We start from the raw sequence: 14,781 nt of genomic DNA, 5'->3' as shown, positions 1-14,781 counted from the left end.
TTTTAAAGTTTTTTTTCTTTTGGCATGCTGTTTCCAGGTCGTGACCACATTTTTATTTTCTAAAGCCCTCTGTACATCACACTGTTAGTTTTAATATACATCTACACCTCCATCATTCCTCTGTCACGTCAGCGTAGAGAACAAAGATTGTGCAAATTTGAATGTACATTTCTTTTATTTAACACCTCTGAAATAATACAATCATTCTTAACTGCAGCTCAAGAAAGTTCAAAGTTTCCACACATATTTCTCTTTTCATGAGATTTGAGCTCCTGACAAGTTTCAAAATGCTCAAATTTCTGTGTAGCCTTGATCAGCATGCCTGAGCGAAAGCTGCAAATGAACAACTCGACTGTGGGAACGTTTGATAATGGAATCATTTCAACAGACAAATTTAGCCAAATTTTGAAGGGAACGTATTCACAAGCGAGCGGAAAGAGTTACGCACCATACAAGCTGGTAATTTTTTAGTACAAACACACATAGATACATATATACACGCGCACACACACAAAAGCTTGCCCGTTCATTGACATATATGCATTATGCATTTAGTGAACAAGCAGAGTGGCACAGTAGTCCATGAATGGATCACATGGATCACATGACATAAGCATCCAGAAGAGCGTGAGTCACATCTCGACTACGACGCTGCCACTTGAGTTAAAGGTTCCTCCAGATACTGGACCAGAGCTTCTGCCTACAATCACAACACACACAGCACAGTTATGTTTGGAATAAATACATATCTTTTCAGCATAACAAAGTATTATTATAAATAATCAATATAAATTCTACTTGCATAACAACCTTCTGATGTGAACAGGACAACCTGTATTTCGTTGTGACATGATATTTGACTCAATACATTAAATTTTAATTTTGATCAACATAAATGTTAAATGATGAGCGGGTGACATGTTTTATGATGCTTATAAATGTTAATCATTATCATTGAGAATGTGATTGAGACTAAATTTTAAATGTCTCTTGTGACATGTCATGAACTTGCAAGAAAATTTTGCTTTCTTGGAAGAAGAAAATTTAGTGATGTAGTATTTATTAATTAATTAATTTTTATAAATCAGCTTGGTTGAATCTATCCACAATGGAAAACAAATGGAACAGAAAGCCTTGCCTTGTTCAGACATCTGTTATCTGTTACCCGGACGTCCTGAATACAACACGAGATTAGTCAGCCTCCGGAGGCTGTGTCAGCAGATTAGCTGACTGGGAAAAGTGGCTAAAGTTCTGACTAAGAAAAATTGGAAGCACATTCAAAAAGATGGACATAGTCTTAAAAAAACAAAAACAATACTGAACTCATTATAAGAGGCACTAGTTCACTGTTACCTCTGAGTCAGACTTTTGTTAAACTAAAAGCATGTTTTGCCAAATTACATCAAACTGCTGAACTTCCTTCATTAGCAGAAATCCTCTGCCTCCGTAACAGAACTCTGAAGTAAAGCGGAGGTAAAATTAAAAACACAAAAAGCTAAAAATAAATAAAAATCCTTGTTGTTTCATGTATTTATGTGCAAACAAATAATGAGCCACACTTTACCCTCAGCTGTTTCTATATTAAATCCATTCTCAGCTGGTCTGGAGGCTCAAAATAAGAGTTTTTATTCATTATTTTGTCTTTGCATGCGAGAGCTTCTATATGATTTAAAGAGACATAAAAGTACTGCGATCATTCATGTTCAGTCACAGGTACTGACAATAGCAGAAGAGTAATAAGCAGCTACTGAAAGAAGCTGCTTATTACTATTACAATGTTTACGCTGATTTAAGAAGATTTCTTTTAAACTTTACAGTAAACTGAATTTAAACCTGCCAGTCGGAAAAAATAAAAGTATTTAGTGACATCTCACAGGCTTTAGAAAAGCATGACAGGCAATAATTGCCAGTTACAGAATCAGTATATTAAACTGTTGATTCAATGCGTCAAAGACACCGGCCGGCTGCCAAATTCAATATGCTACAGATGTTAAGGTTTCTATTTTTTCTGTCCATTTAGATTTGACTAGAACACTTAGTCTGCGCGTAAAGTCCACTTAAAATAGTAAAACAACATGCTGGGAAATCAGTTATTGTCTCAGATGCTTAATAATATAATTAACGACTTATGGATTTAATAAATATTAATATTAATTAATTACATTTCTGATTTTTTTTAACTTAAAAAAAACAACTCACAAATTGGCAACAAAGAGAACTTTTACTTTATATGAGTAAATTTCCAGTATTTTCAAACCTGGCCCTAAATCATTAATAGAAACAGTAACAGTTGTTGATGATCCACATTCAGGATATGAAACATTATCTCATGAAAAGGCGGAGTTTAACCTCTAACCTTGGCTTTAAGCATCCCGAAGCCCACCGTTTCTTTGGCGTACATGCACAGCAGCAGGTTGGCGACACGAGTAATGGCCACTCTTCCCTCCTGAGAACGACAATGTTAAAGGGAAGAAGACCACAGTATCTCAGTTTATTACTTAATGATCGCTCCACTTTTTCTCACATCACACAAATCTTTCACATATACCTGAAAAAAAAGTAATAAAAGATGATGGAACAGCATGCCTCACCATACAATCCATGAGAATGAATTTGAGTTTGTCTTCGTTAAAGGCTTGATGGCCGTTCTTGTCATAAGCTGCCCAGATGTTGCTGGCGATAGCAGCTGTCACTCGAGCGTCGGTGTCCCCGTACCCAGAGTACGCCAGCAGTGAGCCTTCATTATTCAGTAAGCTGATGAGAAACCACATAACCAGCAGATTAATATTAAATTAATATAATAACTTTCAGAGCACAAAGTTACCAACTAAACAGAATATATACTCTAAGGTGTATACTACACGAAAATGTATTTTATTTGTATAGGATTTCTTACTACACCATTTTACTAGGCAAGTCTGTTTAAGTAGTTTAGGACTACTTTGAAAGTTAGGACAAAAACACCATATGTACAGTGGTCCCAGTGGTAACGGAGCAGATCCCAGGAACAACAACGGAGATCTCTGTCCAGAGGAGCACAGTCCTCGGGGCAGCAAAGATACTGTGCAGGACCCTAAAAGCTCCCAGGCCTCCCAGGGTAGAGGTCTGGGAGCTTGAAGGACCCCTGCAGTGGCAAGAGTTTGTTTTTTTTAATTATTATTATCCCCATTAAAAGCGTATATAAATGGTGTCATATACCAACTAATGACAGAAATAGTGATGACTACTTGATTCTATAGGTGTGATTTCTTTTTCGTTTTCAAAGAGGAATTTTGGTGACACCTACTCAGGTAAACACAACTGATCAACATATAGTCTCCGTCTGTATTATCTTACACAAAAAAATCGTTTTAGTACATATCTGATGCCCTTTTTCCTCTTAGTGGAAAATATCATTACATAAACGGTTATTTTAGTTTGTAACTGTGTATTATTTTGATATAAAATTAGGACAACATTGTCAAATTTACAAAACTAAGTAGGTAAACAAACAACTGTTTATTTTATGCTTAAGGAAATTAAACCCCTGTGGGGAAAAATGCCTGACATGAACCCTTATCAGTTATTTGGGACATTATACTGAGACGGAGATGATGATCCGATACACTGACTATATAATAAAGTACCCTGAAGTTTGCGTTGAGCACTTTCAAACAGACTGTGCTGGTCGTGAAACATTAGAAGCTCCTTTATGCAGGATGCACACTGTTTCATATAATTACGTTTTAGTCGCCCCGCAGGGGTTATATTCAGTTTTATCGAATATTCAGAAGACTTATCATGTGTATTGCCTTTAAATTTATATGTAATCGTCAAAAAATGCACCGCTGAAACTCCAGCAGCAGTTAGCATGTGGCTAGCTTGCGGCTAGCTCGCCGTACTCACAGAGTGCTCTGGACTCCGTTTGTGTTCGCCTGGCTGAGAACCTGCGTCAGCGCCTTCGGCCGTAACATGGCTGTGCACCCTCTGATATAAGAGATCGAATATAATAACACTTATTGAATTTACGGGACGCGACAAAGAGCTTTAAAGTGCCCAAACTGCTCAGAAACACACAACCAAGTCAGCTGATTCGGTTTTCATTTCCGGGTCCGATCGCAATGCATCACGGGAAATGTAGGTATTTCAAAACCTTATTTCACCCCTAAATTCTTTTATAAATACCACACACAGACCACAACGCATGCGTCAGGGTCAGTGAAGGTTAAAAAAAGACCAGGGAAAAAGGGAGTGAGTGGATGGACGTCGTGAGGGAGCAAAATCATTAAGAAAATTATTTTTTCATTTTTTTAATACAATTTTTTAAAACACCTTTTAAACAAAATATCAAATATTCTGATAAATATAAATATCATAAAATCAGATTTTAGATCAGATGCAAATTTGTGAAAAAACACATGGAAAATTGTGTTGTTTTTTTTATTTGATGAGCTTTGCAATCTGTCCAAGGGTATCCTGTCATTCGCCCCATGAACCGTCCCCCCGACACTAGACTGAATACCTCAATTCAATTTTCAAAGAAAACAAAATTAGAAGACCATCAATAGTCCTGTCCAGTAATATCCTTTATGCTGTCTTTGACCCTCATAAATGTGTATGTGTTTATGGCGTTTTAACCGTTTTTTCAGTGTCCTGTTACACACTTGTAAAATATGCATTTTTTTTTTTACCATGCTTGCTATCCCATGTTTACCAACATTACAATATTAAAGAGACCCTTAATTTGCCTATTTATTACTCACTTTGACATGTAGAGCCTTGATTCTAACAATTTCATGTCTAACACTGATAAGATTACAAAGATCGTGGTATATACATAACATTTTTCTTTTCCTGATTTAAATAATAATACACATTAGAGGTCCAGCTGGTACCTGCTCCTTGAATCTGTATGACTTGGCTTGCATCCACCAATAGTCTTGGGTTGGTCAACATCAACAGTGCTCTCAGAATCAGTGTCTGCTAAAAGTTTGGATTTCTGCATCTTCATGGAAAATTACAAACACTGGGATCAATCTGAATGTCATTAGTAACACACTATTTCTCTTCTTAGAGGACAGGAACCGGTGAGGTATTCTTGGGTGTTCCTGTCACAGTAGTGACCTTCTACACCTGATCTGAAGAACAAAGAAAGCCTGCCCATGTTCTGCTACTACACATTTTACCTAATCAAGTTGTTCTTGGGTTCATTTTCCTATCAACAGAACAAAGAAAGGAAGACTAAACTGAAAGAATAAACAGTCGAGTCCAGTCAGGACAACTTTCCTGCAACATCAACTCTAAATCAAGGCCAACCTAACGAGTCTGCCAGACTACAGCAACATTTACCATAAGGTCTTCATTTTATTGGCACAAGTTCTCTCTGAAACCTGTAAGAGCTGACATTTATTGTATTTTTCTTCTCTGCCCAAATAGCTACGACATCATTTTCACCCTGATCTTCAACATTCTTGTTTTTTTTCCTGTTAGAATTTTGTTTTTGTTATGGGCAGTTTCCTCTGTATATTCTCACAGGAGATACTGATTTTAGTCATTCAATCGTACTGAATAAACATGTCTTTAAAACAACATGCTTTGAACTGCCAGATATCTATTTAAAGATCATTCAAGCAGCTGAGACCATATAGAGGGACTCACTTACAGTGCAAAAGGTCAGTAAATAGTTCTATATTTTCAAAGCGTGGGTGATGATTATCAACAGATCTGCTCAGTAAGCTCGGTCAACAGCGCTACACCCAGTCAGTGATAAGTTTAGTCATCAGCCACCTCCCTCTCTGAACAACAGACTTGGTATCGCTTTTGATTAAACTTTGCAAACACTACCTTCACTGGAGTTACTCAAATCCTCGATCTGCACTAAAATGCCCTGTAATCTTATCAGTTTTAACCCTGTTTTTATGAAGAGAACAATCTGTTCAGATGACTGCTTGGATTTTAGGGAACACCTTCTCAAACATCACAATCTGAACAAACATTTAAAGACCTATCGAGATCAGTCAATCTGTGGCATACACCTAGAATTTTTCTGATAACTGAACCATATAAGTCTCAGGTTTTTGCTGCTCTGGATGTTGGCTGTGAAATTTCCCTGGCTACAAGGTACAGTTGAAACCTGTAACATAACTGAAATCTTTCAGTTATCTTGCACAATTAATTTGGTTGCATAGGTATTTTTTATTTAAAAAATGGGATGTTAACATAAAAAATGCATAACTTATTCTTGTATTTTCTGCAATTTTCCAGTTGGCTCACATTTCTTCAAGATGAGTGCTGGTGACAAGCGTCTTCTTTTTCATTGTGTTCTTCTGTCTGCCATGTAGGTATCATATGTATCATAAAAACAGGAATACATTATTTTTAACTTGCATTGGCTTTATTGTAACTTCAACAAATCTTCAAAATCTTCAGGGTTTCATGCCATGGCAACAATCCTTTCTTCAATGATAATAAAAACCTCATACTTCCGGCGTCCTACAATATTCCGTGGATGGCTGGCATTGAGGATTTCCGCCCCCTGTCTCTTATCACCATCCCCGGCAGTCACAGCAGCATGGCTCGGCATGGAGGCCCTGAGTCAGAATACCAGGTCCTGTCTCTGAGTGACCAGCTCAGAGCTGGGATTCGTTTCCTGGATCTCAAAGTGTTGGAACTGGAAGGCACCCTCTACGTCATGCATGGGGTGATATATGAGCGCAGCACATTCAGAGATGTTCTGGACACTGTTAAAGCTTTCTTGTCTGAGTTTAACAGTGAGGCTGTGCTCATTAGAGTGGTGCCAGCGATTTTGAACAAGAATAAGGTAAATGAAATGGTGCAGAATCTGATTAGCAATGACCAGCACGTGTGGGTGACCTCTGGCATGCCGAATATAGGCCAGGTGAGGGGGAAATTGGTCTTTTTGCAGAAAAGCACCTTCACACTAGGAATTCCCCTCACAGAGACGGATGAGAATAGCAGCAACAAGGTTAGCAGAGTTAAAGAAGAGGACAACAAACTAATCAAACAGCTGGCCCAAGCCACTGAGGCTTGTGGGGGTGATAACGTTGTTTTGACTTACACAAGTGGCACTGGCTTTGGGACTTTCCTAGGAATGTTTCTGACCCCAAAAAGAGTGGCAGAAAAGGTGAACCCATGGCTCAATCAGTACCTCAGGCAGTTTTATCCCAATCATCCCAGACCATGCTTTGGGATTATTGCCATGGACTTCCCTGGCTTTGACCTCATTCAAACTGTTATCAATTTGAACTGGTGGTAGAGGTTAAGTAGCTTTAACTCCTAATCAAAAGATCGAGAGCTAAAATGACATGCATTACTATGAAATTGTTCCTATGACATTTCTGTCATTCTTCACTGTAAGGCAGTGTTTCCTGAACAGCACAACAACCTCTGATGTTAACTTTGATGAAAGTGAAATCAATAAATCAATCAATCTTATTTTGTTGCCTGTTTTTCAGTGAAGCCTGTTTCAGGCTGTTTCATCTCAGTGACAGTTGAATATGGTTTAATCTGATTTTTATAGTAGGTAAAAGCAACACTATAAATGTAAAGAAAAGTGCATAGTTCAAAAATCAGTAAAGGTATCTGCAAACTATTGTATATACAAAGATCAAAAGTGCAAAAATACATACACACACACACACACACACACACACACACACACACACACATACACACACATATATATATATATATATAAGCCCCACACACCTACTGTTTAAATCTTTACACCAGCTCAAAGTGCAAATTTGTAGATTTTCTGCCTGAATAAACTGAGGGGCTGCACAAAGGTTCATAAGATAAATGAACTTACTTTGCAGAGTCCCCAAACTAAAAAGAAGTTGGAAGTGAGCTTAATCGCTCTTCTTTAAAAGCATAGGAGAACGAGGTGTAGAATAAAGTACTGTTTGTTGTTCATTTAGTGCTCCCTCTGCAGATTATGGTTGGGCTTCTCAGTATTGGACTTGGAGTTATCCACTCATGTGCCGAATCAGGGTTTTTGTGGCAAATTGGTTGCACAGGCTTCACATTTTGGTCAGGATCATTAGTAAGCAAGCTAACACTTAATTGGGGATATTATTAAAAAGAATTTCAGAAGCACTTTTACCATAAACATACAGTCCTTTAACAATGACACACAAAAATACAAACTTTTGATACAGTAGGGAATTTTTGGGGTTCAGCATCGTACTCTACCTCTGTAAGTACCTCCTAATGACCCTCTTGGGTCAGCTTAAGCAGCTTAAGCAGACGTAAATGACATATTTTACTTTTAATTTAGTGTTTGAGTGAAAGAAAGGAACAAGATGAGGAAAAGGAAAAGCTTGAATTAAAGTTGCAAATTATTTTGATAATCGGAAATTAAACAAAAATATTACTAAAGTGTTCAGTGTGAGTTTTTCAATCAACTGTACAACATATATCCATTACATAAATTAGTTTCATAATTTTTTTCTTTTTTTTTTTGAACATTTTAATTGTAATTTTTACTTTGGGGGGGGGGGGGGGGGGGGGGGGGGAGTTCTTCATGAAACTTCATGCAAAGTTATCTTCATATACGAAAGGGAAACTAATGTAGTCTTTTATTTTATTATAGACGTTCACAAAAATAACAAAACCTTATAAACATCGTCTAGGAAACGGAAACAGTTACATTTATCACAGCTAATAAAACCAAAGAAAAATTCTACCTAAATGCTCAAATCTGCTTTAAATTTCTCAGAGATATTTTATTTAGGTTCTGATCAGCAACTGAGCAGAGTTCACTCCACTCCTGCCTGAGTGCAGGTCACGCTGTCCTTCATATCAGTGTGAAATAAAAGAACAAGAGAAGGTCGTTTTATACACATGCATAGAACAGATTGAGTGTCTGATTCAGATCTGGTGACGGGTGTTACCGTAAGCTCTTAATTTTTGGAAATCAAAGCTCTCCAGCAGAGAAGAAACGAGGTAGAAAGTAGACACTGTCATTGCTGTGTCCCTGACATGGTCCTAGTTTTACCCAGGTTACCACAACCCAGCTGAGATTCTGTAGCATAACCTGAAGCGAGATCTTCAATCGAGACAGAATGAAAATACTGATGAGGTGAACCATCTTTTTTTATAAAACAATGGCCCAACATGTATTTTCATTGTGCAACTCTCATAATTAACAGGAAATATCTGGCAGAGGATGTTGCTGCATAAATTCAAAGTATCAGCCTGAAAAGTTCAACAATAACAGAGTGTTGTGAGTTTAATCAGACTGAGTTCAAACACATTTAAGAATAATCAATATCAATCAATCAATCAATGTATTCAATTTTTTTTGAGTTGAATAAAACTGTAATATTTCTTTCCACCAGAGAGCGCTGCTGTTTTTCTTTTCAGCATCCTAAATTTAATGGGGCACTAAAATATTTTTAAAGTTATTATGTGACATTTAATACGGAGATTATAGTTTTCAAATACTGATAGTTGTCAAAAGGAATCTTGCACTTTAGCCTCTAAGCTGTCATCTAATCTCACACCAAATATGCCCATTTTATAATTAAAAGTATTGTAAAACGAATAAAAACTAGTAAAAAATAAAGACTAAATGCATTATGCCATGATATTTATTATGTTTATTTTTCTTTGTGTTTAGCTGAATGTTCAGTTGAACTTGATAAAGTTTCTGTATGACTCCCACAGAGGAGGAAACTTCAGGTAACAGGTTTGGCCTGTTAAGCTCCTTCCTCACTGTGTTTCTGTTTTGTTTCTACTTTAACAGCTAAGTGTTCATATTTACTTTGGGTTACAATGCAAATCAATTAAATAGCAGGCAATCTAAATTACACACATCCCTTCTTGTTGTTCTTTATATCTAAAGGAGTCTGCACTTTGACCAATAACTGAAAATCTTAATTCTAATTTAGTAGATTTTTGTTTGTAAAGTGACGCAGCGAATCAAAATCTACACTTTATTGCCAAAAGTTGTCACGTCTGCTGTGGCAGAGGCATGGAGAGCAGATTGCAGCATGCACTGAAGATGGACTGGAACTGAGAGTGAGCCTTTATTACGGCGGAGCAGAATACAAACAAAAGCAAAAGGGGACAGAGACCAAACAAGCCAAACCTAAACTGGGAGAAACCTGAAAAAACAACAACAAAGAAAATAAAAACCTGAGACATGGGACATGCAGTTGGTAATAAGCAGATGGATCAGCGATAAACAGACGAAGACACGGGGCTTAAATACACAGAGGGATGACGAGGGAATGAGACACAGGAGGAGAGCACAGACATAATGAGACAAAGGGGAAGCAAACCTCAAAACACTGAACACAGGACACAAGATGATCAGAGTAAAACAGGAAAGGACAGAAAGTTAAAGTTTGTGCTGTGCTGACTTTCAAATTCAAATGATTATCACTGTCTTTCAGTTTCAGTCTCCAGGATCTCTATGCAAGATGTCTGCGCCCAAAGCTGCTGGGATCACTATGTTTACTTTCACCTCCAACTCCCAAAGTCCCTGCCGTCCTCTGTTCCAGATCCTCAAGAGCCCTTGCTACAGGCCATTGTTCTCCGCTGTGTCCAAGCACCTGAGGGGGCCCAGAGAGCTTCTGAGACAGTGTCGGGGGTGAGAAAACCTCAAACAGTCAAATTATTGTGTAAAATTTTTTACTTTTAAAACTTTGAGTGATTTAATGTTACGCTTTTTTGTTTTACTTTTGGTCTCTAATAGATATCACTTATATGGTCATTTCATACATACTGGCTGTAAGCACAGAAACTGCAGTCACCTGCAGGTCTTTATTCTAGCTTAAAGGGAGCTAAAATGGTTTGTTTTATACAGCAGATTAACCAAAGGACTGAATAAAGGCCAATAAGATAAACATTTTTTAGCCTGAACCATGACTCCTGCAACGCTACCCTAGTGGTGTCCCAACAAAGATGGAAGTAATAGGTCCACCTTAACAAACAGCATGGAAACATAAGAAAATAACATGCCATAAGAAGTATGCTTATGTTTGCTGTTCATTCTGTACGTTTACTAATAGTAGTGCTCATTGTACTATTATGCCATGTATGACTGTTCAATGACAATAAACAGTTATCTTACTTCCTGTTTCACAGGTTCTGCAGGTTAGGATTGGGCTGCTCAGTATTGGACTCGGCGTTATCTTTTCATGTACTAGTCTAAACTATCTTGGTTTCTCTAGCTTCCCATATTGGTCAGGAGCAATGGTAAGAAAGCTAATGTTTAATTAGTGTTTTATTTATTTCAGAAACTTTGTGTGACCATCAAACCAAACAGCATTTCCTTCCCAGACCCCTACAGCTTTTTGGGGCTGTTTTGTTAAATCACATCTGACTCCTCCTCTCATGCAGGAACATAGTACTGACAACATAAAGTGAGGACCATAAGAATGTGGACAGGCACAAAATCAGTAATGTTGCCTCTGTAATCAGTGAAGTGTAGACATTCAATTTTAACTCAAGGGCTGTAAAAATGTATTGTAATAACTTTTTAGAATTTACAGCCAGTTGTACAAATCACTCTCCATGTCTAGGTTCAGTTTGCAGTTTCAGATGTCATTAAAATCATTTAGATGTCGCTTTATCAAACAAAGGTCAACCTACCTGGCCAGTGTTTTCTTTCACATGCGAATCAGAGTCAATCACCTTTAACTGAGCTAAATCTTTTAGTTCTCAGGCAACATTAGAGACAAGTGGATAATGAGAACATGGAAGATAATGCATTTACATAGTGTTATCAACTAGTTAAAATTCATATCATTTTACTATACACACACTTAATCACACACAATTAGGGCAGCAGTTGAGGTTCACCATCTGCCTCCATCGGTACCTCCTGGGGGCCATGTTGGTGCGCAAGTTGCTGTTTACTCAGTGAAAAATAAAGGAATTACTTGTATAGAGTATTTAAACGGAAGTATGTAACTTGATTAAATATTGATTTTTGTGTGTGTGTGTTTCTAGTTCATTGTGCTTGGCATCAAAGCCCTCTTGTTTGATAAGCACCCAACTGGGGTGAGTAATTCAGCTTTATTATATATACATATACTGAGCAAGCATAACATTTGTGTTTACAAAAGGTGACAGAAAGGTGTCAGAATGCACAGTGCATCACTGTTTGTTGCATATGGAGCTGCATGGCTGCACAGGTGGTCTGGTATGATGAATCTTTTTTCTTTTTTTTTACATCACATGGATGGCTGGGTGTGTGTGCTTACCTGGGGAACGCGTAGCACCAGGATTCACTATGGGAAGAAAGCAATGCTGGGGATGCAGTGTGATGCTTTGGCCATTGTTCTGTGTTGGGTCTTGCCATGCATGTGGATGATACTTTGACACAGACCACTTAACTAAGCATTCTTTCAGACCATGTACATGCTTTCATGGAGATGGTGCTCCCTGGTGGTTGTGGCCACTTTCAGCAGAATAAAGCACCCTGCCACAAAGGAAAAATGGTTGAGGGATGGTTTGGGGAGCACAAATGAGTTTGAGGTGTTGGCTTGGTCTCCAAATTCCCCAGATCTCGATCCAGTCGAGCGTCTGTGGGATTTGCTGGCCAAACAATTCCGATCTATGGAAGCCGCACCTCACAACTTACAGGACCTTAAGGGACCTGTGGCTAAAATGATGGTGCAAATATTACACCATCATCTTTTCTACATGATACATGTAGCAGTAGATATCTCCAAATATGCACCCACATTGTGTTGAACAGCGTTGAAGAAATTTCCTCCAGTGAACAGGAGTCACACAGTGACTTCCACTGTGGAGACAAACTGTTAAAGTTGAAGCATTTGTTGGCTTTTTAAGTTGTCTGAGTGTTAAATGCATATTTTGTTGTGCATAAAGTGACACAAGTCTTGTATTTTAGGTCATACTCAACATGATTTTGTATCTCATTTTTGTTTTTGTTTCTAATGTCTCTGTAAAGCACTTTGAATCACCTTGTTGTTTAATTGTGCTATACAAATAAACTTGCCTTGCCTTGCCTAGTTCACTGAGTTTTGAATGAATATGGACAGTGGACAACAAACAGTGACGTGTGTATCTCTACATGAAGTCTGTGTGGTCACTGCTCTTTGAGATTTGAGTGTGTCAGCACCTTGTCAGGAACTTAGCGCACATTATTTTTCTCTTTTAGAGCACTGATGACCCAGAGCTCCACAGACCAGTGCTGATAGAAGTATCTGCGCTGCCTGTGGTCTGAACATCTTGACTCTGTGTAATGTCACATCAGCGATCAACAAAAATTGTGACTGTACGGCCTCCAACTTCTGAGAGTTTTCTAAATGTTCCTAAAAATAATCATATTTAATTTTTTTAAAGAAGTCCCCTGTAACTGTTATATAATTCATTTTGCTTGTATTTTTGAAATTTTATTTTTAGAGAATTTTATATTAAACTTCAACATTAAGCTTTTTGTGTGAAAACAGGAACATGTCTGAAGATTACCGTTACTAACATTTTTAGGTGTCATGGTGTAGAATATATGAATTATAGCACTGTGTATATTTACTCTGTTACTGACGAACTTAGACTTAGTTACTTTTTATTGTAATCAATTACTCGACCCGTTCAGTAAAGACATAAACACACAACAATGTTTGCCTGAGAATGTGAGATCAAACCTTTGCGACACTGTTGCTGTGACACAATTTGTCCACCAGGGAGCACTGTTCTCTTGTCACAATTGTAATGAGGTTGGAGGTTGAAGGCACACGGAGAGAGTTAAGGGGAGCGACCGCAGCAGCGGCGGAGCAGGTCCGGAGGCTGAACTGCTCTCCCAGCTGTCCAGAACTTTGTTTTTAATGGATTCTTGTGCTCCAGTTTGTTTTCCTCTTTTTTTGGGTTCATCTGCTAACCTCCCCTCTGTCTCCATGGTTCATGTTTTCAGATATTTCCAGGTTTCATTGTTTTAGTTTCTCAGTGTTTAGGGTTTTCTTAGTTCTCGTCCTGTTTGTGTTTTCGTTTATTTTATGTATTTTTTTTTTGGCCACAATAAAGGCTCACTTTTTGTCAAGTTCAGTCCTGCCTCTCGTGTGTCTGCTTCTTAGTCCACACTTCAACACACTGGCTACCCAGCCATGACAACAGCCGAGTTGTGGTCAGCTGTCCAGCACATCAAGTAATCCATATTACAGCATGAGTAGCACTCAGTTAGGTGAAGTGAAAAAACTTCAAACTTGCTGGGACCTGCCCTCATGTGGACCAGCACAGGAAAGGAACTGATTGTTTTATTTTTGGCAATTTTTGCACATTACACTTTATGTAGTCCCGTGTTGACTGTCTGTTATATGTGATTTGTAGCACCGTGGTCTTGGAGGAGCGTTGTTTTGTTTCACAACGTACTGTATCACTTTACATGGCTGCAGTGACGATAAAAACACTTGACTTGACTTAAAGATGAAGATAGAGCTCAATATCAGCTGACATTCATAATGAAAACATCAATGAAGACAAAGGATGCTGGTTGTGGTTTGGAAGTTTTTCAGTATCTTTTCTGCAAAGCACTGCTGGAGGAAGTCACTGCACAGCCTGTGGCATAAACGTCTTGACTCTGTGTACTGAAATATCAGCGATTTACATTCTTACATTCTGACTGTACAGCCTCCAGCACTTCAACTGCAATCATCTGTAACTCTTACATAATTCATTAATGCTTGGATTTTTTTCCAGTGAACTTTATAGAAAACTTTAAAAGATATCTGCTGGGTATCTAATGAATAGTTGATATCTGGAAGTGCAGAGTCAAAGAGTTCCTTTACTTTGACCAGCCTGGGCTGA

At 38.0% G+C, this 14,781-nt stretch overlaps 2 protein-coding genes across 2 annotated transcripts; one reads left to right on the top strand and one right to left on the bottom strand.

Annotated features, from left to right (window-relative positions):
* Positions 1 to 156: 156 nt before the first annotated feature.
* Positions 157 to 4,108, bottom strand: LOC101464976 (ragulator complex protein LAMTOR2). Its single transcript, XM_004573542.4, has 4 exons — positions 3,886 to 4,108; positions 2,592 to 2,754; positions 2,357 to 2,446; positions 157 to 700 (listed from the first exon to the last, which is right to left on the bottom strand). The coding sequence occupies exons 1-4, from the start codon at positions 3,951 to 3,953 to the stop codon at positions 644 to 646; spliced, it is 378 nt and encodes a 125-aa protein (XP_004573599.1). The 5' UTR covers positions 3,954 to 4,108; the 3' UTR covers positions 157 to 643.
* A 1,906-nt stretch (positions 4,109 to 6,014) lies between these two features.
* Positions 6,015 to 7,407, top strand: LOC143421787 (1-phosphatidylinositol phosphodiesterase-like). Its single transcript, XM_076891751.1, has 3 exons — positions 6,015 to 6,099; positions 6,244 to 6,316; positions 6,409 to 7,407. The coding sequence occupies exons 1-3, from the start codon at positions 6,069 to 6,071 to the stop codon at positions 7,253 to 7,255; spliced, it is 951 nt and encodes a 316-aa protein (XP_076747866.1). The 5' UTR covers positions 6,015 to 6,068; the 3' UTR covers positions 7,256 to 7,407.
* The last annotated feature ends 7,374 nt before the right edge of the window (positions 7,408 to 14,781 follow it).

The sequence above is a fragment of the Maylandia zebra genome, linkage group LG1, assembly GCF_041146795.1.
Source record: "Maylandia zebra isolate NMK-2024a linkage group LG1, Mzebra_GT3a, whole genome shotgun sequence".
Lineage (NCBI taxonomy): Eukaryota > Metazoa > Chordata > Actinopteri > Cichliformes > Cichlidae > Maylandia > Maylandia zebra.
The sequence above is the reverse complement of the archived record's forward strand: the minus strand, read 5'-3'. Positions and strand labels throughout refer to the sequence as shown.

Coding starts and splice junctions, on each gene's coding strand:
- LOC101464976 (XM_004573542.4), bottom strand. CDS start 3,953: ATGTTACGGCCGAAGGCGCTGACGCAGGTTCTCAGCCAGGCGAACACA. Junction 2,755..3,885: donor AACGGAGTCCAGAGCACTCT/GTGAGTACGGCG, acceptor GTTTCTCATCAG/CTTACTGAATAATGAAGGCT. Junction 2,447..2,591: donor TCATTCTCATGGATTGTATG/GTGAGGCATGCT, acceptor TGTCGTTCTCAG/GAGGGAAGAGTGGCCATTAC.
- LOC143421787 (XM_076891751.1), top strand. CDS start 6,069: ATGTTGGCTGTGAAATTTCCCTGGCTACAAG. Junction 6,100..6,243: donor GAAATTTCCCTGGCTACAAG/GTACAGTTGAAA, acceptor GCAATTTTCCAG/TTGGCTCACATTTCTTCAAG. Junction 6,317..6,408: donor TGTGTTCTTCTGTCTGCCAT/GTAGGTATCATA, acceptor CAAAATCTTCAG/GGTTTCATGCCATGGCAACA.